General features: G+C 39.4%; 1 protein-coding gene across 3 annotated transcripts; it reads left to right on the forward strand.

Moving 5' to 3' along the window:
* The first annotated feature begins 1,259 nt into the window (after nucleotides 1-1,259).
* On the forward strand, nucleotides 1,260-21,291 carry arhgap18 (Rho GTPase activating protein 18). Of its 3 annotated transcripts, none has more exons than XM_042219104.1 (18): nucleotides 1,260-1,660; nucleotides 10,311-10,575; nucleotides 11,014-11,140; nucleotides 11,756-11,838; nucleotides 12,073-12,222; nucleotides 14,665-14,728; nucleotides 15,136-15,254; nucleotides 15,852-15,923; nucleotides 16,056-16,149; nucleotides 16,370-16,461; nucleotides 17,216-17,293; nucleotides 17,845-18,004; nucleotides 18,098-18,180; nucleotides 18,279-18,485; nucleotides 18,619-18,750; nucleotides 19,521-19,645; nucleotides 19,735-19,790; nucleotides 19,969-21,291. In XM_042219104.1, exons 1-18 carry the CDS (start codon nucleotides 1,527-1,529, stop codon nucleotides 20,058-20,060), a joined length of 2,133 nt encoding a protein of 710 aa, XP_042075038.1. In that variant the 5' UTR covers nucleotides 1,260-1,526; the 3' UTR covers nucleotides 20,061-21,291. The 3 variants fall into 3 exon arrangements, with proteins under 3 accessions (XP_042075038.1, XP_042075037.1, XP_005917664.1); XM_042219103.1 differs by having other exon boundaries at nucleotides 1,262-1,660; nucleotides 14,662-14,728; XM_005917602.2 differs by having other exon boundaries at nucleotides 1,266-1,660; nucleotides 14,662-14,728; nucleotides 19,524-19,645.
* The last annotated feature ends 1,906 nt before the right edge of the window (nucleotides 21,292-23,197 follow it).

The following is a 23,197-nucleotide window of genomic DNA, read 5'->3' on the forward strand; positions in this document are numbered from 1 at the left end:
TGTGTTACCTGTAAGTGCTCAAAATTTAGGATCAAATGTGTAGTTTACCTGCTGTGCCTGTGCTGTGATCAGCTCTGACTGACTCTGGGCCTTTGAAATATGATACAGTTATAAGCATGTAGTATACACTGCATATATAACAGCATACACAGAAAAAAAGTAGTCAGTTTACCTTTTATATTGTAGTTGTGCATATTGAACAGTAATGTGACAAGTAACTTTTTTAGTTATTCACATATTAAAAGCTATTCACATATTATGTTATCCAAAAATGATCCAAGCAATTTTCCTGGGGGTGCAAGTATAAACTTGCAGGATATTAATATAATGCAGGCTCAGGTCAGTGTGTGAACACCCTCAAGTATTTGCAAAGCTGCATATTAGAAACACTACTTCATTTCAAAGCCAAAGCAACTGCCCACGAACATGAACCCTAGGCTGTATTTTAAAACAACAGCTGCAAAACTGTAAGATGACAATAAAGAACCCTTAAGCTGTATGGCTGAAACTAGCAGGAAGTTTTATTTTGCTCATTATCAATCCAGAGTGGAAAAACACTGAGCATTGACTTCTACCTAATCTAAGTTGTAAATAGTAGAGCAAATAACATACATTTAAGTCCCGCTAGCTGTACGGGTTGTAGATCATTCAGTTCAATTCAGTTTTATTCATATACAGCCAAACCACAACAGCAGTCGCCTCAAGGGGCTTTATATTGTAAGGTGAAGTAATACAGCTACAATAATCTAAACAAAAAAACACCAGCAATCAGATGACCCCCTATGTGCAAGTGTTTGGAAACAGTGGGAAGGAAAAACTCCCTTTTAACAGGAAGAAACCTTCAGCAGAACCATGCTCAGATAGGGTCAGCTATCTGGCGCCAGGGGTTGAGGGTGAGGAAAGGAAGACAAAAGACACAATGTGGAGCCAGATTAGACTGAACCATGTTGACATTACATGAAATGCATGTAAAGTTACCATCTTTATAAAATGTAGGAAACATGGTTTTAATTGTCCTGCTTTACAACTTTTTAAAAATGGTGCCACAAGCTGTTAATACACATACGTGTGTGTCTATATATAAATGATAGATGATAATTCAAATCTAAGGAGAAAAGTGTGTTCACTGGGAAGATATATGGAGGAGTCTCGAAAACCCCCTTGAGCTTATTTGTACAGGAAGCTTTCAGTACCCTGTTAGAGCAGCTGGGTGCGCTGTCACATCGGAAACTTTGCCCTGCGGGGTTTGGACCAATCCCGGAGCTGGTCTGTGAGTGTAATCCAGCCCCTGTCCTGCGCTGCCTCTCAGAAAACACACCGACAAGTTGTAGAGAAAGACGATAACACGGAGCCGAGAGGACGAGGAGGAGGAGAACCAGGAGGAGGAGAGTAAAATGTGAGAATGAGTCGGCAACAAATCCGCACACAGATGGAAGGAATACACGGATAAAGTGATTATCTATCGATTAGCGATCGGATGTCATAGCCGTGTGTAAAATAGAAGAAAGACGAAAAGCGGGAGAAACATGAGCCGGCAGCAGATGGAGTCACAGGGAGTGGTTTTAACGGGTTACCACAGCAACGCGGAACTGTTGCCGCAAACTGGACCGTGTGAGTCCAGCTGTCCGCCAGTACCGGACGCCGAGCACACCGTACACAGGTGGGAGTGTGTGCAGCTGTAATGCCGTCCTTACAGACCATTAAAAGAAGTGTGTGTGAAAGAGAGCAAAGGTCACGTTGATAATGCTATTTTTTCCTCATTTTCTTTTTTGAACTTCAGCTGTGGAAGGAGTGTTAACTGCGTTAACTTGAACTCAGCAGTGTCCCGGTGTACTGCGCTTGCAGGCAGTCCACATTTCTTATTGTTCCCTCTGGCCTAACTCCGCCCTTGGCCTTTGGTTATGCTTTTTCCTAATCAGCAGATAACAAGTTTCACCTTGGTTTTGTTCCGCTGGCCAAGATTTCACACCTAATCCACGGTTCTTCCTTAGCACTGTAGCTTTACGAAAAGTCTTCCCCTGCGAAGTGCAAGTTTTATAAGCAGTGAACAGACTCAAATGCAGAAGTATTAAATTAGCTCGTAGTTCATATATCCCATTCCCCTGGTCAGTGTGGTTGGTGACACACTTCTGGGCTGTTCACTAGTTTCCATCAGCTTAAACAGAAAAAAAATCATGTTATATTACACAGATTGTTCTATTATGAAAATAACAGCTGTAAGGATGTCTTAAAACAAATAATCTATATGGGACAGTCAGTTTTCTGTGATTCAAAACAGAAAATCCCTGACACTTAAAATATAGAGCTGGGTGTAGAGTTATTCTATACTTGGCCTGTGTTGCTGCACTTTAAAGCGTTTGGTTTTTAGTTTAAAACCAGGATAATTCGGAAGTGTCTGAAGACATAATTTAACTGTAACAAAGTATACAGAAACTACTTTTAACTGCTTTCTTATTCACATGGGAGCAACCATACATGTTTGACTTGGCAGATTTTTCTTTTTTTATATATGCCGGATGCCCTTCCTGAGGCAATCCCAAAAGTAACCTCTCTCTTGTTAGGCAAAAAAACACTATGGAGCCATGCAACAGTGGAAATATAAGGCCAGAATGATAATTGTCTGTGATGTCATGTGGTTAGTAAAATGTATGATTGATAAATTACATGTTGGGCTGCCACAAACCTCCAGGGCAGTAGTCACTGTTTCCTACACAGATTTTTCAAATCTAGTACTCGATGTGATCAGTCTCCACCTGAAAAACAACATCTGATTTGGTGTTTTGATGTTCTCTTCATGCAGCAGAATGTAGTCATGCCTTGTCTGGATTTCATAGCTTAACTTTCTGGCTTATTGTTTTATTTAATGGTTTGACGACCTTCATGTCCGCTTGTACAATGAGGAAGAGACTCAGTAATTCAAGAGGTGCTGTCGCTGGGGCAGCGATGAATGAGAACTAAGGTGTTACGGAAACAACTGTATAGCTACTCTTTTATTTATAACGGATCTTGCTGATTCATACAGGCTGAGCTGGATATGGAGTCTGCTCATTTACATCAGCAAACACCTGCCGTCACCAACTGTGGGCTGGAAAAAGTAAACAGCCCCAGCTGGGATTCAAACACGCACACCTGTGCGTAGGTGTGTATCTCTGTGCGTGTTCCAGATGGCTTGTCCAGGTAGCTAGAAGAAAAAAGAAAAGCAGCATCACATTACAGGCTGCCTTTGTCTCACCTCCCAAGCAGAGTATGTGTATCCTGTCTAGGTTGACGTGCGGAGGCTTAGTTTTGTAGTCATTGTTTCCCCTCATCAGGAAATGCCAGAGAGACATAATGTGTCAAGTCTCGCATTTGATGTCTTTATTTGTTACATTCAGGCCCTCTAAGCAAGGAAACTTTACACTATTATATCACATTTTCCATTGCCATATATAAACTATGGACTGTATATAAAAGAGGGTTGTAACCAAAGTGATGTCATTATTATTTTTGGACTACTCTTGAAGCAGTGGCCTTAGCATAGGGGCTAATGCATCATTCTTTTCTTCTTTTCTTTGTTTTTCTTTTTATAAACCATACATGAATGAGAGTCTGGATGTTAATTTAGCAGCTAATGCTAGCTAGCATTAGCTAGGTACATCTATAGATGTACCTAGCTATTAGTGCCCAGACAATGAGCACTGACAATGAGTCTTTTTGGACAGGACAGACCCTTCGATCAACAGCACCAGTTCCAGATTCAGTGACTTAAAAAGCTTCAATCCTTTGTACAGTTCTCAGAATCTCAGGAATTATGGGGGTCTGTGGGGACTGACTCGCTCTTGGAGCCTGGCAGCATTTTGAGAAACTGGAATTTTTGGCACTTCACCTTTTGGCTTCATTTGACTTGGTATAAAACACTACTTCCCAAAGTTTAGCGTGACAAAACAGACAGTTTAGCTCTACAACAGAGCACTACAACAGGAAGTGAAATAAATGAAAGGTTACAAGGCATCGGGCCAAAATGAATTACAACAACGCAGAGGGTGCAAACACACAGCTGTGTTCTGTATAACACATATCGGTCAGATCAAATCTGGCGCCTGTAAGGATAAACAAATTACAAACAGAAGAGCTGAGGATTAAGGAGATGCAGCTAAAACTGAATACTACAGAAAAACACATGGAAAAGGAGTTAGTAATCAGGAATACTATAACAGACATGGATAGGTCATATATTGTCGATTCATTAGAACTACAAGAAGATGATTTGTTCAACCAGTGGGTCATTGCTGACACCAGCAACTGTGTAAGACGGGGAAACAGAGCTAGGCTCTGTCTTCAGAAAGAGCAGCTGGCATCTGTTGGTCTAAATGGAAATACCACACCCACGTGCACACACGGACAGACACACAAACACTTGTCATCCTCTTCCCTTTTCCTCAGCTGCCCATTGTTCACTTTGTGTTTTGAAGCCTTAAAAATAAGTTTGATTGTCTTCCCCTTCCAAAGTCAGTTTTGAAACAAGCGCTCCTTTAAAATCTTATGTCGTACATTATGGACAATATTTTTTTTAGGTTGTTTATAAAGGGATATCTTCACATTCAAAGCAAAAGCCACATATAGGTGTTTTTTATCCTATTAAACAAATAAAATTGAAATATGATTAATTATTTTACAAGCAAGCCAGACGTTTTAATTTGGGATAAATCTGCCTGTAGCTTCTCTTTACAGCATGTACAGACACGAGCGTGTTGTCTTTTTGATCTCACTATCAGCAAGAAAGTGAATAAACATTTCCCAATATGTCAAAAGTCAATCCCAATAGATGCAGGAATGCAGCTGTGTGAAAACAAGCCTTGTATCTGACACCAAACATGGGTAAAAATAAAGTGCAAAAGAAAAATGGCTGCTCAAGTCAAAGTACAAGTACATGCTACAGTATTGTTCAGTCAGTGATTTTTGTCCACTTTTAAGTGGTTGCCTGGCAACATGATTGCATATATATCATAATATTAAAGTTTTGTAGATATAAGTTAGATTTTATCATCAAATTAATATAATACAATGCTTTTTAAGGTGTTAGAGGTACTTGCATAGTAAAAATAAAAGGGTCATTTTAGCCTATTGGTATGTTGTTGCTATGCAATGTGGTGATGTCATAATATATGCGATAGATAAGAACCTTCAAGGACCTAAGATGTACTTGTGTGCCAAGTTTGGTCACTGAACTCGAGATCGTATAGGAAGGAGTTGGTGGGCAAACATGTAGAGATTTGGTGTTTTATAGTAAGAGTAGAAGATTGTTTTACAAATGCTTTAAAATATTTGCTTCATCTTAATGCTGCAGGCCGAGGCTGTAACTTACTCCATATTTAATATGATCGTGTGTCTTTAACATAATAATAGCTGTTACTTCTTGAATAGATCAGATAGAATTTTAATAAATTGTTAGAAATTGCGAATATAACATCTGCTTTGATTCATTTAAAGCTACGTTTACTCCACCAAATCATGTTTTGTGCCACTGGAGTGATTCATAAAGTCACGCTGGTCATGTGGGAAATTGGCTTCCTCAGATCTTGACTCATGTTCACCTCATGTGTGCTGAACTGGCTCTTTGTGTGTGCCACTGTTTTCTTTCATTCCTGTTTGCAGCTCACAGCATGGGATTGATTTTTATAGGCTGTTTTCAGTCCACGCGCGCACACACGGCCTTGCGCAATCTGTCTTTGTCGGCAGCTCTAAGCAGCTGATAAAAGGTGTGGAAAAAGGTACAGAGAACAATTATACACACCATTGCAGCACTCTATATACTTCAAAGATAATATGTATATGTACTGTACGTGTGCCAAAATGAGAATGTGTTTGTTTTGCTCGCAAGGGCAGCTGAGGGCACGCTGCTGAGTCTCTCGGACTGTGTGTGTGTGTGTGTGTGTGTGTGCATAAGCAAGCAAAGTGATGTTGTATGCAAAGCCTTAAACAAATTTCTTAGCATTAATTTGGTGTGTGCTTTGCGACCTTGACTTTAACACTGTAGGAAGACACAAACAGGAGGCAGACCTGAACTTTGGGTTTAACCTGATTGTTACATAGTGATCAACAACCTTAGGTTAATTTTTAACAAGGTCGTAAATACATTTCCATGAATGACATGATTGTATTGAAATGAAAAATGTGGCAGGAGTGTCTTACCCAGTTAGATCGCTGACGATCTGAAGTTCATTTTTGTCAGATTCTGAGTTTGAGTGTCAGATACAATTATTAAAATGCAGGCAAATGCCTAAATGATAACCAGCTTGGCATGATACTCACAGTGTCACTTTAACCTTGCCAATGTTCAGCAAACATGACGTTTGCCACATTTCCACAGGAACTGAGAAATCTACCACAGCAACGCTAACTTCTCAATTATCAAAAGTGTTTCGAACAAACACAAAAGTGCTTAAAACAAAACTGGCAGCTCCAGAGGAACCAGTTTATTCTGAAACCCTATGAAACTGGGAAGTCACAGAGTTTAATAAATGCAAAGTTCAGCTGGGTTTGATGGAAAATTGACCGGGGATCATAAAATCCCTATAAACAGGTTAGGAGAGTCTGTAGGTAATAAGACCTTTGGTACAGATAACTCTCTGGTTTCTGTTTGTCGTCCACTTTTAGTCACAATGCTATCGAACAATCACGTTTCAGACACTGACCCCTGGACAGAAATGAAAATGTTGGCCTGGATATCCACTGACTACACTGGAAGTCAGTTTCCCACAGGTCTCCAGAATTTTAAATCTTACTGCATATAACTCATTCAGTACTTGTTTCTACTTTTTAGTCTTTACAAAAACAGTCAGCAATCCAACTAGTCGATGTTATTTTCAATACTAAAATTAGCTAATTGCTAGACACTTTGATGCATAATCATACATGTTTTCCATTGTAAATCTAATGTACTGTAAAGAAAAAACAAATGCTGCTTTACGCCTTTTATGAATTTGAACACCGATAAAGTAATGTGCACGTTTTGGTGTGTGTGTTTGTTTGGTCATCTCTGATTTATGAGTTAGTCAAACTGTTCATCCTGAAGCTCTGAATCAACACATGTAAACGATTAACTCATGTGGTGAGCTCATAGCTCTGCCTGCTTTCAGGGTAAACGCATCTTCTGAGGTATATCAGAAAACACTGATGTCTTTCCTCACAAATGAAAGCATCAAACTTCCTGAACTTTTAAAGGCAACATGGACATGAACTGGGAGATGATTATTATTATTATTATTTATTTATTTTTTAAATTAAAACCACAGATGAAGTATAAAGAGAAGTCGGTGGTATCGCACAGAACTTCCAGCTAAATCCTTGTGTTTTTATGGCTTTGTTGTACTCGGTGTTGCAGGAAGTCTGCTGTGGTATGTGGCCGTAGCTCAGCACGAACCCTCAGGGTAATACTGGGGTGATAATTCCAAATTAATTAATAAAGAGCATCAGCTCAGTGCCGCTCTGTCTGAAATCCCATTTAGTCCTTGGGACTAACTGATTTTCACTTCCTCCATTTCATTGGAGATTTGTAGAAAAAAACAGTTTTTAGTTAAAAGTTATCAGTGCTTATCTTTTGCTTTTGAACACCTGTGTATATGAGTGTGTGAATATGTGCAGAGTTCATGTACGTGTGTTGGTACATTTGCACGTGTTTGCATTTTTTTTGGACGTTCTGCTTATCTTCATTACCTGAAAGTAAATCATATATTTGCACAAAGGGCAACTTTACTTTACACGATTTTCTTCTCCCTCCTTTTCTTTGTTGGCTTTAGCATATGTCAAAGTGAAGTTGTTGTGATTTTATATCATTCTAACATAAAATAAACTTAAATATTAGTTATATAGGAATTTTTTGTTTTGGTATTTTTGCTGTGTTATACTGTATTGAAATTGACCTAATGTCCCATTTATTAGTGACTTAATGCTTTATAAACATATTGTATATACCGACTAAACATGTCATCTCTTACAAACACCTAATAAGTCATTGTTTTGTTATTTGAGAGCTTTATAATGATTCTCAAGCATACATTTGAAATATTAGGTCTATATTGGTGCATGACAGCACCCTTTAATAGAAACAGGAATAACTGTGTTCGGACTCAGAAGCCACACTTGTAGTTTTTTAATTGAGGGGCCTGTTCCAATCAGTTTTATTGTCGTGGTGTCCGATGTTTTAAACAGCCCTGCTAACGGGTGTACAGCTCTATATTTTTGGGTAAATGAGATGACACTGATAATTTGCAAAAAGATGGATGAATGACAAGATTGTTGAAAGCAGCCTTTCAGCTTGATTGATGTGTGACACTGAAACCACAGACCCTTAAGGAGCTTCACTTGCACTACAAGTGTAGTGGCTTGCTCAATATAACTCTTGTTGCTTAAAGGAAAGAGAGACAAATGTTGTCATGCTTAATCAATCTTATAATTGAAGAAAGCTTTGCTGCTGTTGTTGGCACAGTTTAGAACCCATGCTGATGCTCTGGGACATTTCAATAAGCTGATGTAATAGCGTTTTAACCCTTTTTGCCCTTATTCTTCTCCCGGATGTTGTAATTACACAATATATAGTGACAGAGGTGCTACTAATTATAGTACAGCAGGTGTGAAAACTTTGTGTCTTTATTAGTCGGCACAAGCAGAATAAATACATAAGAAATGTTGCATTCAACATTTAAAATCAGCAAGAAAAAACATAAAAATGAATAGTTTCTATATTGTTAATGTTCAGTTTTAGTGTGTGCTTTCAAATCCAGCAGAAAAATGCACATGTTACAAGAGACCTTGTCAGTGTGATGGGAGCTGAAATTCCAAGGGGGGAAAAAAGTGAGTGGCACTCGCTGGGTTTTACTTTTTTACATCTTTTACTGGAGGAACACCTGTGCCTGTGATATCTGTGTGTACCAGGGGGGAAAAAAAAGAATAAACCGTAACTCATCTTTATAACTCATCTTTCTTGTTCCGATTAACTAATTGTATTAACTTAGTACACTGACCTGAACTAGACCTTTGTTATCGTCAATATAAACTCATATTTTTCATGACATTTATTGGTTGCAAGTCCATTTTAGTTGCTAATGTTGTGGTCAAATTTAAAGAAGTTCATAGTAAGCAGTCCTGGAACATCTTAAATCGGTTGCATTTACTGTAGTGAATTACAAAATTGTTAACTGGCCAGCTAGCCAGTATCACATTTATATTATTTTTCCCCATTTTGATGTCAGTCTACCTCTGATCTGTCTGCAGTGATCTATTGTGATGTCATCAGATTATTTGCAACATTTATAAAGCACCAGTCCTCCTCAAGGTGTTTTATATCATAAGGTAAAGACCCCACAAAATTAGAGGGAAAACTGTCACAATCAGACAACCCTTTTAAGACCGAGCACTTGGTGACAATGGGAAGGAAAAACTCCTTTGTTAAGAGGAAGAGACCTCAAGCAGAACCAGGATAAGAGAGAGGCTTTTAGGAGAAACACAGGACTAAACATATATTACTGGAGCAGGAAGATGTAATGACACACAGTATTGATATTGAAATTCTGTATGTGGAAGGTGAAAAGATATGTTCAGATAAATTGTATACCTAAAGTAATGTACTTGATATGTCAGTAGGATATTTCTAGCAGGTATTATCTATTTACACCATCTCAACTAACCTAGGCTAAGCCACACTAATATGCCTTGTGATAAACCTTGTTTGCAGTGTTTGTATAACAAAGGAAAGTCCAAGGTCTGCGAGATGTGCTATTTTTATTCCAAGAAAATGCTGGCATCATTAGCTGACTGATTAGGAAACGACCTTGCTAATAGCTTAACTTAAGTTGGAGCCTTTGACCAGCGTGTCCAAAGTTACTGTATCGCCCTGTTTTCATGTCATTAAAGGTACAGGAAATATCAGTGCATACACACCTGTGTACTTACAGAGCATGTTTCCAACAAGTGCTGGAGGAAGGCATCTGTCACTACTAAGTCCAAAGTACACAGCTACAAGAGAAACCTAGTTGCCCCTTCTTACATCATGACCACTATGATAGCAAGATGATACGTTTTGCTGGCTTGCCATATTATTTCGTTAGTTTATTGGGATCCTCTTTTGCTACTCTGCATCACAGACACTGATATTTCAATGGTACACAAAAAATAAAAATCTTAATAAATCGGCATTTCAAAATAAGCAAAGCAATGCCTTACGCAGCTATATCCAGCTAAGTGTATGAACTCCAATGACTCAATTTTAACTTTTGTCCATTATGTACCTATTTCACGAACCTCTCCCTGCTCTCGTCTGTATGTGTCTCCAGCCGCAAAACAGGCCAGTACACCCTGCAACACAGCCAGAATGGACAACAAGGAGACAGATATGGCACTTCTGCTTCTTCTACCACTGGCAGCACAGAAACCAGCAGCATGGAGCCAATGTCACTGCCCAGTCAAAATTCTGCAATCCAGCATTCCTCCAGCCCCAAGCTTGGATCCAGCCCCAAGACTGGCTCCAGCCACAGCCCCAGGCACAGCCACAATTCCAGGTCGAGACCATCGCCTGCATGTCAGCGCTACAACTCTCAGGTAGCCAGCAGATTTTGTTCACTTTTAGTCTGTTGGGGCAAATACTTCATTTCATTCCTACAAAATTCCGCTGTATAGTATTTTTTTTTTTTTGTATTTTACAGCTCTCTGGTAAGATGTACAGTATTTTGAGCCTCTCTTAGTTGCACTGGGAGTGACACAGTATGCAAGCTCTTGGGTTTGCTTTAATTCTTATACACTTTATGAAAAGTGTGTGTGTGTGGTATGTGTGTTATGTGAGAGCAGACAGTTGGCGCAGCCAGTTGCTGCCACCATCTAGACTTGTTGAGACCAGTTGAGAGACCTGTCTACTTCATTATCTCTGTGGATCATATCTGGAAGATCGTTGAAATGAATTATTAATCGCTGAAACGGGGCAGAGAAGCTAAAACTGTGAGCTTAAAACCTCATTTTTCTGCACGTCTGCTCATTTTGAAGGACTCTTTGGACGAGCTGCAGATGGACGACTATTGGAAGGAGGTGGAGAATATTTCATTCTCGGGCGGCGGAGGAGAGAGGGGAGAGGGAGAAGTTCAAGAGGAGGAATTGCAGAAAATTCCTGAAGGTGAGATACACATTAAAGGATGAAGGCAAAATTCGTAGACTTATTTGGACATATGTGTTGGTCCAGACGCAAACAAATTCTAATCTAAAAGTCTGTTTCTATACTGGAAGAGGAATTCCTCACTGAAAGCTCAGCCTTTTCATTCATCTCTTTATGTAACACTTTGTATGTCTCCCTCAGACCCCGATGTTTATACTCATTTTCTGCTTGTTTGCCGTCATTCGCATCTCTGTTTAAACAGTTTGGAAACACATTAAGTGCCTCGTTTTGAAGTAGTTTCATGTGGGACATAAGTACCAGCTGTTTATCACACACTGCTGCTGGGCCAGCTCAGACTTGTGGATACTGGCTCTGTGTTGGCTTGCACAGTAGGAATGCACTTCCTGTGCATTTCTTCAGTCAAATTTAGCCTTTAGTGTGTGAAGACTATTGTTCTCTAGCGTAAATGCACTCTTCCTGTTAGAAAATGTAAGCCATTTGTGTATGTGGTCGCTCCTTTCCCTTTCCTGCACCTGTAGATTTGTTTAAGTAACGCCGCATCATCTCAGCAACCAAGTAGGGAATTGCCCATCATCTTCCCTTCTCAGTATTGCTCATTCTGTTTGTCTCTTTCAGAGGGTGAGCAGGAGGAGGCGTGGCTTGCAGAAGCAGGTCTAGCGCGGCTTGTTGATCATTCAATCACAGTGGATCATGATCAGGTAACAATCATATATCTTTTATTGAATTAATAAGAAGTTAGTCCAGGTACAGTTAATCAGTTCCATATTTTCAGGTCAGATCTTAAATAAGCATTTATTCTTTGTCACGTTTGAAGCCTTCTTATACAAATACGCATGTACATGAGAGAAAAAAAGATGGACTAATGTAAAACATTGTGTGAAAACAACAAATAGATTTAAGTTTGTGTTTGATCTTAATCTATGTATTGACAGGAAGAAGACAGTGCAGTTTTCCTTTCCACGCTCACCAGGACTCAGGCGGCAGCCGTAGAACGTCGCGTGGCATCAGTGCAGCAGACCTTAAGGCGACGTAACCGGCAACAACTTCCTGATGTTCGAGATATATTCCGACACCCTGATAAGGTTAGCAGATCAACACTGTGCTTGACACAAACTGCCAGCTCACCAGCCACATTGTAAGGTACACCTTTTTAACTGCTCATTAACACAGATATCTAATCAGCCAATCACGTGTCAGGGACTCAATGCATTTCGATATGTAAACATGCTCAAGACAACCTGCTGAAGTTCAAACTGAGCATCAGAATGGGGAAGAAAGGTGATTTCAGTGACTGTGAATGCTGCACGATTGTTGGAGCCTGGCGTGCTGGTCTGAGTATTTAAGAAACTGCTGATCTCCTGGGATTTTCCTGGAAAACATGATGACTGCTTATTGCATGGTAGCACGCCATGTCGCAAAGCTCAAATCATCTCTAACTGATTCATTAAACAGAATGAGTTCATTATACCTAAATTGCCTCCACAGTCAACAGATCTCAATGCAACAGAGCACCTTTGGGGGATGTGATTGAACTGGAGATTCTAGATTCATTATAGATCAACAAATCTGCACCAACCGTGTGACGCTATCATTTCAGTGTGGACAAAATCTCCGAGGAATATTTCCAACACCTTGTTGCATCTGTGCCACAAAATACTTAAAGCGTTTTTGAAGGCAAAAAGGGGGGGGGTCATACTTGGCTGGTAAATATAATTGACCCAGTATTTTGCAGTCGGTCAAACCCCATTGAGACTCTAGTGCTTTCTTGCTGTGAGTAGCCATTCTAATGCCTGATCACAAAGTTAGAGCAATGGTTGATTTAGCTTAGCCTGGCAAAAGACAGCAAAGTTCTTGCTAGCTTGTACAGAAGAGCAGTAAGTATAATATATATGATTCTTTCTTATTAAATAATTTTGTTTGCATTTATATTATTTATTGGTCAAAGACAGTAGAGAATAGAGAGGAAAGCAGGGGGAGGGTCCAGGCCAGAAACAAGCCCAGCTCCTGGAGCCTTACTCAACCCAGTGAGCTGTAGTGGTAATATAAAGAGCATCTTAAGAGGAAACATCACAAGCTGGTGTAGCATGTGCACAGCCCAAGACCAGGAAGCTCTGAAGTGAGTAATTGAAACTCCTCAGATCATCACTGGCACCTGAGCATATGGATGAGATGAGGTGTCCGCTTAGAGGCCCAAAACAAAACACAACTCCCAACCACACCTTGCTGCCATCTGGACAGTGATGATCCACCTTTTGGCTGTACACTCTTTTACATATGCATAATAAATATAGTGTGGATAACAAGATGTGGTTTTACAGTGGGGTACTTTCTAGGCTACGACTGTATCTTAATTTAGATACTTCAGCTAGTACACTCTCCATGTGGTACACTAAGCACACTGAATTCTTACTAGTGTAATTTGTGAGTTTAACAGGGTAGCGCAGTCTTAAATCAAGCTTAAATCATTGCTGGTAACTTATCTTCAGTCCTGCTGGTGGAAAATCGTTTAGTGTTCCTAATCTTTCTGCTACACAGCCCAAATGACAACTATTGAGGATATTAAATGTTCGATGCAACATTCAACATTTGGATTGTTGTACCATACACCGGGGTCGGCGCCAAAGTAGATAAACTGGATGAACAACCAATTTTGACAGGGTGGAAGCCAACTCTTTTTACTGTTCTTTAAAACACAGCAACAACAAAAGACAAAAAGAGATTAATGCTGCCAACTTTACAACCTAAACAACAAATTAAATTATAAACAACTGATCAGAACTCAACATGCATAACACAAAGTACACTCATAGCGAATTTGTTATGAAGTTTCAAGTGACGTCATACTTTAGAGTTGTTGATTACCATTTTTGGTTGCAAAGAGACACATACAAGGGTCGCAGACTTTTGACTGACTTGCATAGACCTATGCCTCAGTCACGCTGCTATGCATGACTATGTAGATCCTCAAAGCATTGTCAGTGCCCTTTGGAAAAATCATAAGGGAACTGACAATGACATTTATGAGGTTTTGCCTTTTAGTTAAAAATAACTCGATGTTCATGAAAATAAACATTTTCAGTGTTCTGTTGTTTCACGTACCACAAAGGAAGTGGTCACAAATTTGTGTTTCACTTCAGTACAGGTCTCGCAGTATTTACTTGCTAGTTCCCTAAAAAAAATCCAAAATTTTATGACATCACTGCAAATTCAGTATGGGTTAAAGAGTTGACTGGAGTTATCGTTGATAAATTAAAAAAATAAAATGAAATACAGGGATCAAGATTTATAATCAGAAATAAATTTAACAAATAATACGTTTAAATTTAAATCTGTCTTTAGTCCAAACTGTTTGAACAGTTTGAGCCTCTCATATTTATTTCATGCACACTCACACACAGACTTTGTCCACTAATTAACAGAAAAGATAATGCGTAACAGGGCTTTCTATAAATTTGTCACTTGTTAAACTTGTTGACTGCTGTGTTGTTCACGTCTGTGTGTGTGTGTTGTGCTGTGTGTAGCAGGATGGGGAGCCTCAAAAATCCGAAGAAGGAAGTGAGAATGGACAGAAAGGTGCCCCTTCAACCGGTATGTGCAGCATACTCATGCAGATACGTGCTTACAATATGAGTCAGTGTCATAAATCACCACCACCACCAAAAAGAAAAAAAAATCTGCCTAGCAACACACACACACATTTTTGGGAACTAACACGAGTCCCTGTGTGATATGAGAACATTCAAGAGGAAGTAACAGAGTATAGTCGTGTGACTGTATAATAAGCATAAGTTCTCCACAACAGAGAAGATAAAGCTGCAGAGAATAGGTTTTTTATGAGTGCTGCAGTGACTAATACGCTGCGCTCTTAAACTCCAATAAAACACATCCAGTTGTCTCTTTGTATACACTTGCACTTAGCTATCATAAACATATCTGTACTACCCTACATGTGTGGTCATAAGTTTTATTTCTTCATTGTGTGTGTCTCTAAACAGAAACGGAGACGGAGCTGAATGTTGACGTGGCGTTTTCAGAGCAGGCGCTCAGTTACAGGGACAACCACCAAAGCTTTAAGGTCACCCGGAGCCTTAACTCTCCTGACGACAAACTACCGGTGAGCTGCATTCCTGAGAATTTACACGGACACAAAGGTCATGCGCATATTCACTTCCTTAATGGTGTTTTTTTATTTTCTTATTGTCTGAACATGTCTGTGCTTGTGCAATAGACAGCGTTGGCGCTTTAGAGTCAAAAGAGGATGCATTGATCATTTACTTTGTCAGGCAAGCATGGCAAAGCTATTTGAAAGTTGTTGCAGGTCAGTAATTACCAGGAAGAGCAAAAGATGGATATGGCAGCACAGAAAAAACTATTTGCACACAGTTGTTGTTGTGTTGGATTGCAGACCCTTATAATCAGATTTGTTTTTGAGTTAGTTTTGCTGGAATTTATTTGTTTGATCTATATACAGTGTTGGAAGTTGATAAGCATTTCTGCCCTATATATGGTGTTGTCAATTAGCAGATATGGTGTTGGAGCTAAATCTTAGTGACATCTGGTGGCTGGAGCTGGTATAACAGAACAATTCCACTGATCATACAATGTCAGAAAAGGGTTTTTCTGTATCTATCATCATGCAGTTAATTGACTTTTACACTAACTGAATGTAAATACAATAAGAAGTCAATTTAGCTTTATTTTTCCTCCCTAGAACTTTAAGCTTCTCCCAGATAAAACGGGTCAGACGCGAATAGGAGACCTGTCTCCTCTGGATATGAAAAAGGTAAAATGATGTAACACAGTGATCTGTGTATCTATGCCTACAAGACAAGTGTTTGATGAGCCGTCTCCACATTCACTTACTGTTTAGTATCATTATTGTGTTTATCTGTGTCTGTGTGTAATGTTCTGTCAGGTGCATAGACTGGTGCTTGTGGAGATGACTGCTCTGTTTGACACTTCTGGGATAGACCTCAAGCCAGCCAAGGCCCTGAAAGTGAAGACTAAAGGTTAAACACACACACACACACACACACACACACACACACAAGATGGCCCCCACAGCCTAAATAGAAATGTCTCATTACACAAATTACACAGTCAGATACAACAGATAAATACATTTACACACATACAAACAGGAAGCTAAGGTATGTGTGCCTGTATGGTATCTGTGCTTGTGTGCGGTGCAGTGCTTTTGTTTTACTCACTATTTGTTTGTGTTTGCAGAAAGTGGATTGTTTGGGGTTCCTCTTACCACTTTATTGGATCAGGACCAGAGACGGGTTCCTGGAACCAAAGTGCCATTGATACTGCAGAAGGTGAGTGCACTGACATTCACATATTGTAATCCAGTGGTTCCCAAACTTTTTTTGCTAGGCCCCCCTTTGTTTTACAAGAACAATGTTCGCCCCAAAGTGCAAAATGGGTTCAAAAACATAAACAACTGTGGGATGCTGTTTGTTCATGATTTGGACAGGGGGAATAAATCGTGGCAGGATCAGCCTGATATTATTTGTATCCCACTGCAACTTTACTGTATAAAGAGCAAAATTTCAGGAGTAGTTAGTCATTATAAGAAGTGTATGTGAAATAAAAATCAAGAATGTGGGATACTGTTTGTCCGTGATTTGGTGAGCCCAGTGCATGCTCCAGACGCAGTGAAAACCAGTTCTGCAGGGGAGACCTCCTTGGCATTTGTGCAGGTGAAGCCAAAGGGAAGATATGCTTCACCATATTTTCTAGTCTTTGGCTTGGAAGGAAGTTGGTTTGGAAACATATTTGGCGATGCTTCATACTCCTGCTTTGCTTTGTGTGGAGCCCCGTCAAAAACCTGTCCATTATGCTAGCAGTGTCCAAGCGTTCTTTTCCTTTTCATACGCGCCCCTCCTGCAATGGCGGCCCCCCCCTAGGGGGGGCCCCACACTTTGGGAACCTCTGTTGTAATCGTAGTTTGTTTTTTTGCGTGTGTGTATTTAAGCATATTTCCAAACCTCAAAATTTACACTCAACTCATTGGCTTTATGTTTGTTTTAATGGTGTTTTTAAATGACATTTTCTTTCTCTCATCATAAGATCATCAGTCATATCGAGGAGGAAGGATTACACACAGAGGGCCTTCTTCGGATCCCTGGAGTAGCCACTAGAGTCAAGGTTAGTTCAAGTATTTAGCTGACCACCCCTCCCACAGAGACAATGTAAAATCTCAGGTTCATAATAACGCCAAGCATAATAAAATCAAGCATCAACTTCCAGAGCATATATATTCCCTACTCAGTCTCCAACCACACTGTCATTCATCTTAAGCAGTATCCACACTGGGGGGGAAAAAAACCACTTCACCCATCATTCATCACTTTGAAGCTGACAGCTCAGAACCTGCAGACAGTCCAGGTTCTGGTTGCCTAAGAAACCCTGTAATATATTTACTATTAGGTCATATGTCAGTTATTGGTTTCCTGGTAGGCGCTTCAGTCGCTCACCTGGAAGTTGAGAAGTTTACCTTGGGCCACCATCGGTTATTTCGCCCATGGTCACTTGAATTGACCAAATGTTCTTCACTGTCGCTTCCAGTGGGAACGCAGCTTAAAACTGAGCTTTTCCTTCCCATGACATCACCTCTTTCTCTATTTGAAATGTGAAAGTAATAGTGTTGTTGATTGTACTTGAAGTTGATAAAGCCTCTCTGTCTGTCCCAACTCCAGTTCCTGTGCCAGGATCTTGAGTCCTCCTTCTATGATGGGACATTTTCGTGGCAACAGATGAAACAGCACGATGCTGCTAGCCTTTTGAAGCTGTTTATCAGGGAGCTACCCCATCCACTACTGACCGTGGAGTACCTCAATGCATTTATTGCTGTTAACAGTATGTTTCCTGTTTACGACAAGTGCTTCATACACACATAGTGAGGCAACAAAGTGTCACACTCATGCTGTGTATATTTGTGTGCGTTCACAGATCTCCCCACAAAGAAGCAGCAGCTACAGGCTTTAAACCTGCTCGTCCTTTTGCTACCTGAAGCCAATCGAGACACTTTGAAGGTAAATTTGGCTTTATAGTCATCACATTTCTGTTCCCTATATTATTCCTTTATGACGCGTGATTATTTTTGTAGTGAAATAAAAAATTGTGTTTGCAGGCACTGGTGGAGTTTTTCCAGCGTGTCATTAAAAATCAGGCCAAGAATAAAATGACCCTGAACAATGTCTCTGTCGTCATGGCGCCCAACATCTTCATGTTTAAAGGCTTTCGGTCCAAGGTTACAGAACAACAGGAGTTCTCCATGGCAACCAGCACGGCCAACATTGTCCGTCTGCTGATCAGATATCAAAATCTCCTGTGGACTGTAAGAAAAAAAATCTTAGCATTAAAGCTGTGCATGTGTGGCATTTTTGTGTGGTTAAACTAGTTACTCACTAACCACCATTATTTTTTGGTTTTAATGGAGTATATCTCTGTGATGTGCCTGTCTTATCCAGATCCCCAAGTTCATTATGAATCAGGTCAGGCACCAAAATATGGAAAGTCAGAGGAAGCAAAAAGAGAGAGCCGTACGGAAGCTGCTGAAGAAGATAGCCATTGAAAGACCGTCTGAGAAAACTATCCCTGAGGTAAGAGTTTGAATTTCCTGGCTTCACTGAGATACGTTTTTTTAATATCCTATTAGAAATCTATAAATTATAAACACACTGTATTATGTAATACAATGAAATGAGAGGACTAGAGTCATTAACCCGGTGGCCGTGTACATCTTGTTTATCAGAAGACCACCTGTAAACTACTGGTAAAGGTGTCAAAGCAGACAAAGGGTTTCTTTGCATAAGGACGATGTATGACAGACTTAGAAAAAGCACACAAGTCAGTCTGCCTATGATGGCTACAGATTTTACTGTATTTTCAGTCAGTTTGAGAAATGGTGACATCTACTGTTACTGTATAAAAGTACAATGAAGATCATGATGACTGAATTTTTAAATCATTTATACAGGAGCCGTTGTGCAGCTCACACAATCCTCCTGATTAGCTGTCGGCCTCTTTTCCTCACGGGTGTCTGACAAGAGCGATTGGTTAATCAGCAATTGAAGGGATTCTAGGCAGTTCTTTCTTTTGTGCAGTCTTGTGTTAAAACGAATCTGTTCCTCTTGACAGATTCTTAGTGGATGAATAACTTTAGTGATGTGAACCTAAACCTTGACTGTAGTTTATTAAACAGAGGAGCCACAATTTTTTTTAAGTCCACATTCTTGAGCTGTCATTAGTCCAGGTTTTAAGTAAGTACCTGGGTTATTTAGAAGAGTGATTTAGATTACCTTATTTTATTCAACTGTTTACATCTAATGCAATTGACAGTCTGTTTCTCTTCTCTGACTCTGTGTACAAGCAGGAGACCTCACAGGGGATTATCCGAGTCCACGCACCACAGTTCAGTAAAATTTCTATGGCACTTCAACTTACCGAAGACTTGCAGGCTTGTGATGTGTTAACACGCTTCCTGAGCCAGGACAGGTAACATGTATATTAACAACACAAACAGAGAAGCTCTCACATGCCCGCATGTCCTCTGACTACGTCTCTCATCTCTCTCATCCTTCCAGCTCGTTGGCAGTAAAAACAGATGATTTGTGTCTCTATGAGATCGGCGGAAACATCAGTGAGTTCTGCTCCCATAAAACTACATGTGTAAACTAAAAACATACACTACAATATTAATTTCCTTGCTCATAAAACAGCTTCTATGGCACAAATATGCATTTTAAGTCGTGACAGTACATGCTGTCAATGTGTTTAATGTTTCTCTCTGTCTGCTCTTCTTCTTGTCGTCTTCAAAGAGGAAAGATGCCTAGATGGGGAAACGTATATGAAAGACCTCTACCAGGTGAATCCTACAGCAGAGTGGGTCATCAGAGCTATGCAGCGATGAGTTCATCAGGCCCTGCTTCATGCCTGACCTCTCTAAATTGCCACCACTGTGTCCTGAAAGAAGAGGCGCTGCCTTGTTGTCTGTGGTTCTGGATGCACTTGGAGTTTTCATATGTAGCATAGATATAGATACTTTTAACTGATCCTCAAATTTGCCACAAAATGCACATTTTCTAATGGAAGAACTCATCAAAGCAGATTTTATGTTATGTGGAAATACGTGTCCTTTTTAGTTTATTGCACAACTTAAATTCCCATACTTTTTTCTCAATGGGGGAAAAAAGGAAAATTATTATTATTATTAACAGGAGATTATAGAGATTAATAGTTTGGTGCAGAAAAATAATATTGATTAAATCATAAATCAGTCATGAATAAATACTGGTCCATTTTTGTGGGCTAATTATGATTTTTTTTTTTTTTAATCTGTTTATATGTCTATTAAAAGTCCTAAAAATGATGTGTACAGCCACATTATTAAATAGCATTAAATCTGAGCATTTCACCAGGAAGGATGCTTTGGAGGTTTGGGTCTCTGAAGCTGAAAGGTAGGTGCTGTAAAGCAGTGGTTTATTTTTTAGCGTAGAAGAAAACTGATCAAAAACAGTGGATGTGTGAGTGTTTTACCCTACTCTACAATGTGAACAAGCACATGTGTACGTCATACACATGCAGTACTGTGTGTGTCAAGTTCACTTTAAGTATTGCTTTAAAGGGATAGACTGCTGACTGGATGATACATTTGCACGTGCTGGGCTCCAAACATATCTGTTCATTTGTTGTTTTATTCATTTTTGGCTCAGTACCATCCACAGTGTGGACATGAGTTGATATATTCTACTTTGGCAAAACATGCATTTAGACAGGAATAGAAAAAAATCCCCATTTTATGTTGGGGGTTTTTGGCATCGATTTGTGTTTCTCTCAGTTTTCAACAAAGGTCTTATCAGATATAGTGCAGTTTCTCACAGTTTCAGCAGCCTGTGGAGGATTGTGTCTGCACGATAGAGCCACTTCTTTTATGTATAGCTAGGGAGTATTCAAAAAAATGATTTTGGGTTTATTTTGAATGATTTTGATTTATTTATTTTTTTGAATATCTTGTTTTTTTTCTGCCTTGTATTGTTGTTTACTGTGATTTTTTTTTTTCCAGATAACTGTTTTTGTGTAACTGCCTCTGAAATGACCACTAAAACTGCCTGTAAATAAACATGCAGTTATTAATTACCACATCTGTTGGTGTGAGTGCTTATGTATCCGAATGACTTAAAAGTTCTTGTACACTCCAATTTTCAAATGAGAATTTAGTTTCCCACCACGTTGTACTGACCTACTTAGAGTAACAGTGAGGTTAGAAATAATGAGGTCCAACAGCTTGGATGTAAAGGGCTTGAGTCAGAGCTCTTGGCAGTTTTTACAGAAAGATTGAATTAGTGTACAGGTTTTCTGTGAGTCAGATTCAGGGCACCAGATGCAAACAGACCACACTATGTAGCAGAATATAATATCCATAAGAATTTACACAGTGCTTTTGAATTTTAAACTAATATTCTAAAGCTGCTGACACCTTTATTACGTACCAGCACTACAGATTCCAGGCCTTGTATTCTTCACCTGAGCCTGTAAGTTTCATGAAACTTATTGATCAACCAGAAAGTTAAAGGCTACTTTTGACGTCTCCCTTGTCACAAGGGGTCACCACAGCAGGTAGTTCCACATGTTTGATTTAGAAGAGTTTTTACCCCAGATGCCCTGCAAAGAGGATTTGTTTCTCCAGCTGGAATTGAACCAAAAAACCTTTTGTTTGTAAATGTGCTCGATTTAGTTCAGTGTTATTTATGTAGTGCCAAATCACAAAAACAGTTACCTCATGGCACTTTATATTGTAAAGTTTGTAAAATAATGGAGAGAAATTTTCAGCAATCAGACTCTCCTGTGAGCAAGCACTTTGCTGACTGTGGGAAGGAAAAACTTCCTTTTACAGGAAGAGACCTCCAGCAGAACCAGGCTCATTTGCGGCGACCAGTTGGGTGTGAGGGGAGGGAGACGGCACAAAAGACACTGTGGAAGAGAGACAGAATAATTATCAAATGCAAAGTGATGTATAAACACACCGTGAGTGAAAAAGGTAAGGTAAGTGAAGAAGAAATACAGTACATCATTGGAAGCTCCCAGCTGCCTACCTTTTGCAGGACATGTGGGACTAATAAAGGTTTATCTTATCTAACTAAGGGAAGGTCACCTGATCCGGCCCTAACTATATGCTTAATCAAAAAGAAACCTTTTAAGCCTAATCTTAAAAGTAGAGATGGCGTCTGTCTGGGAGCTGGTTCCAAAATAGAGGAGCCTGAAAGCTGAAGGTTCTCCCTCCCATTCTACTTTCAAACAGAACCAGAAGTAAGCCACCAGTCTGAAAGCACAGAGGGTGATATGGAACTATGAGGTCTTTAAGATAAGATGGAGCCAGGTTATTCAAGACCTTGTATGTGAGGGGACAAATTTTAAATTCAATTCTTGATTTTACCAGGGAGCCAGAGAAAAAAGTCAGTGTGGGAGAAATATTCTAAGGAGACGTGTAGGAGAAATATGTTGTCTCTTTCTAATCCTTGTCAGTACTCTTGTAATGAATTACAATCCAGCCTAGATGTAATGAACGCATAAACAAGTTTTTCAGCGTCACATTGAGGAAAGATGTTCTTTTGAAACTTGCATAATGGCAGTTGATATGTGATAAGAGTTTTAAACCACTACACTATGAACGAAATATTAAAGCACAAATGCCAGTGCTTTACAGAAAGAAACCCACTAAAGTAACTAACCAGTATTTATCACGCAAGCTCCAAAAACAGCAGTTGCAAAGTGATTTAAAGAAAATAATCAAAGATAATGGAAAATGTAAAAGCAGGTTAAAAGAAAGCTAAATTTGCGAGGGATTTAAGACACTGAAAAAAATTTGCACAATTATTAAAATGGAATAACGAGCAGCACAAACACAGGACTGATCGGATTAAAAAACATTGATATAACTAAGAAGAAACAAGTAATATATTAATAAAAGACTTGATATTATCATATCACAGAAAGCACTTCTTATTGAATACAAACAAAAGCCAGAAAATGGCTTTAGGTATCTAATGG

Source organism: Haplochromis burtoni, unplaced genomic scaffold (genome assembly GCF_018398535.1).
Source record: "Haplochromis burtoni strain Fernald_Lab_line unplaced genomic scaffold, NCSU_Asbu1 Contig_28, whole genome shotgun sequence".
In the NCBI taxonomy this organism is placed as follows: domain Eukaryota; kingdom Metazoa; phylum Chordata; class Actinopteri; order Cichliformes; family Cichlidae; genus Haplochromis; species Haplochromis burtoni.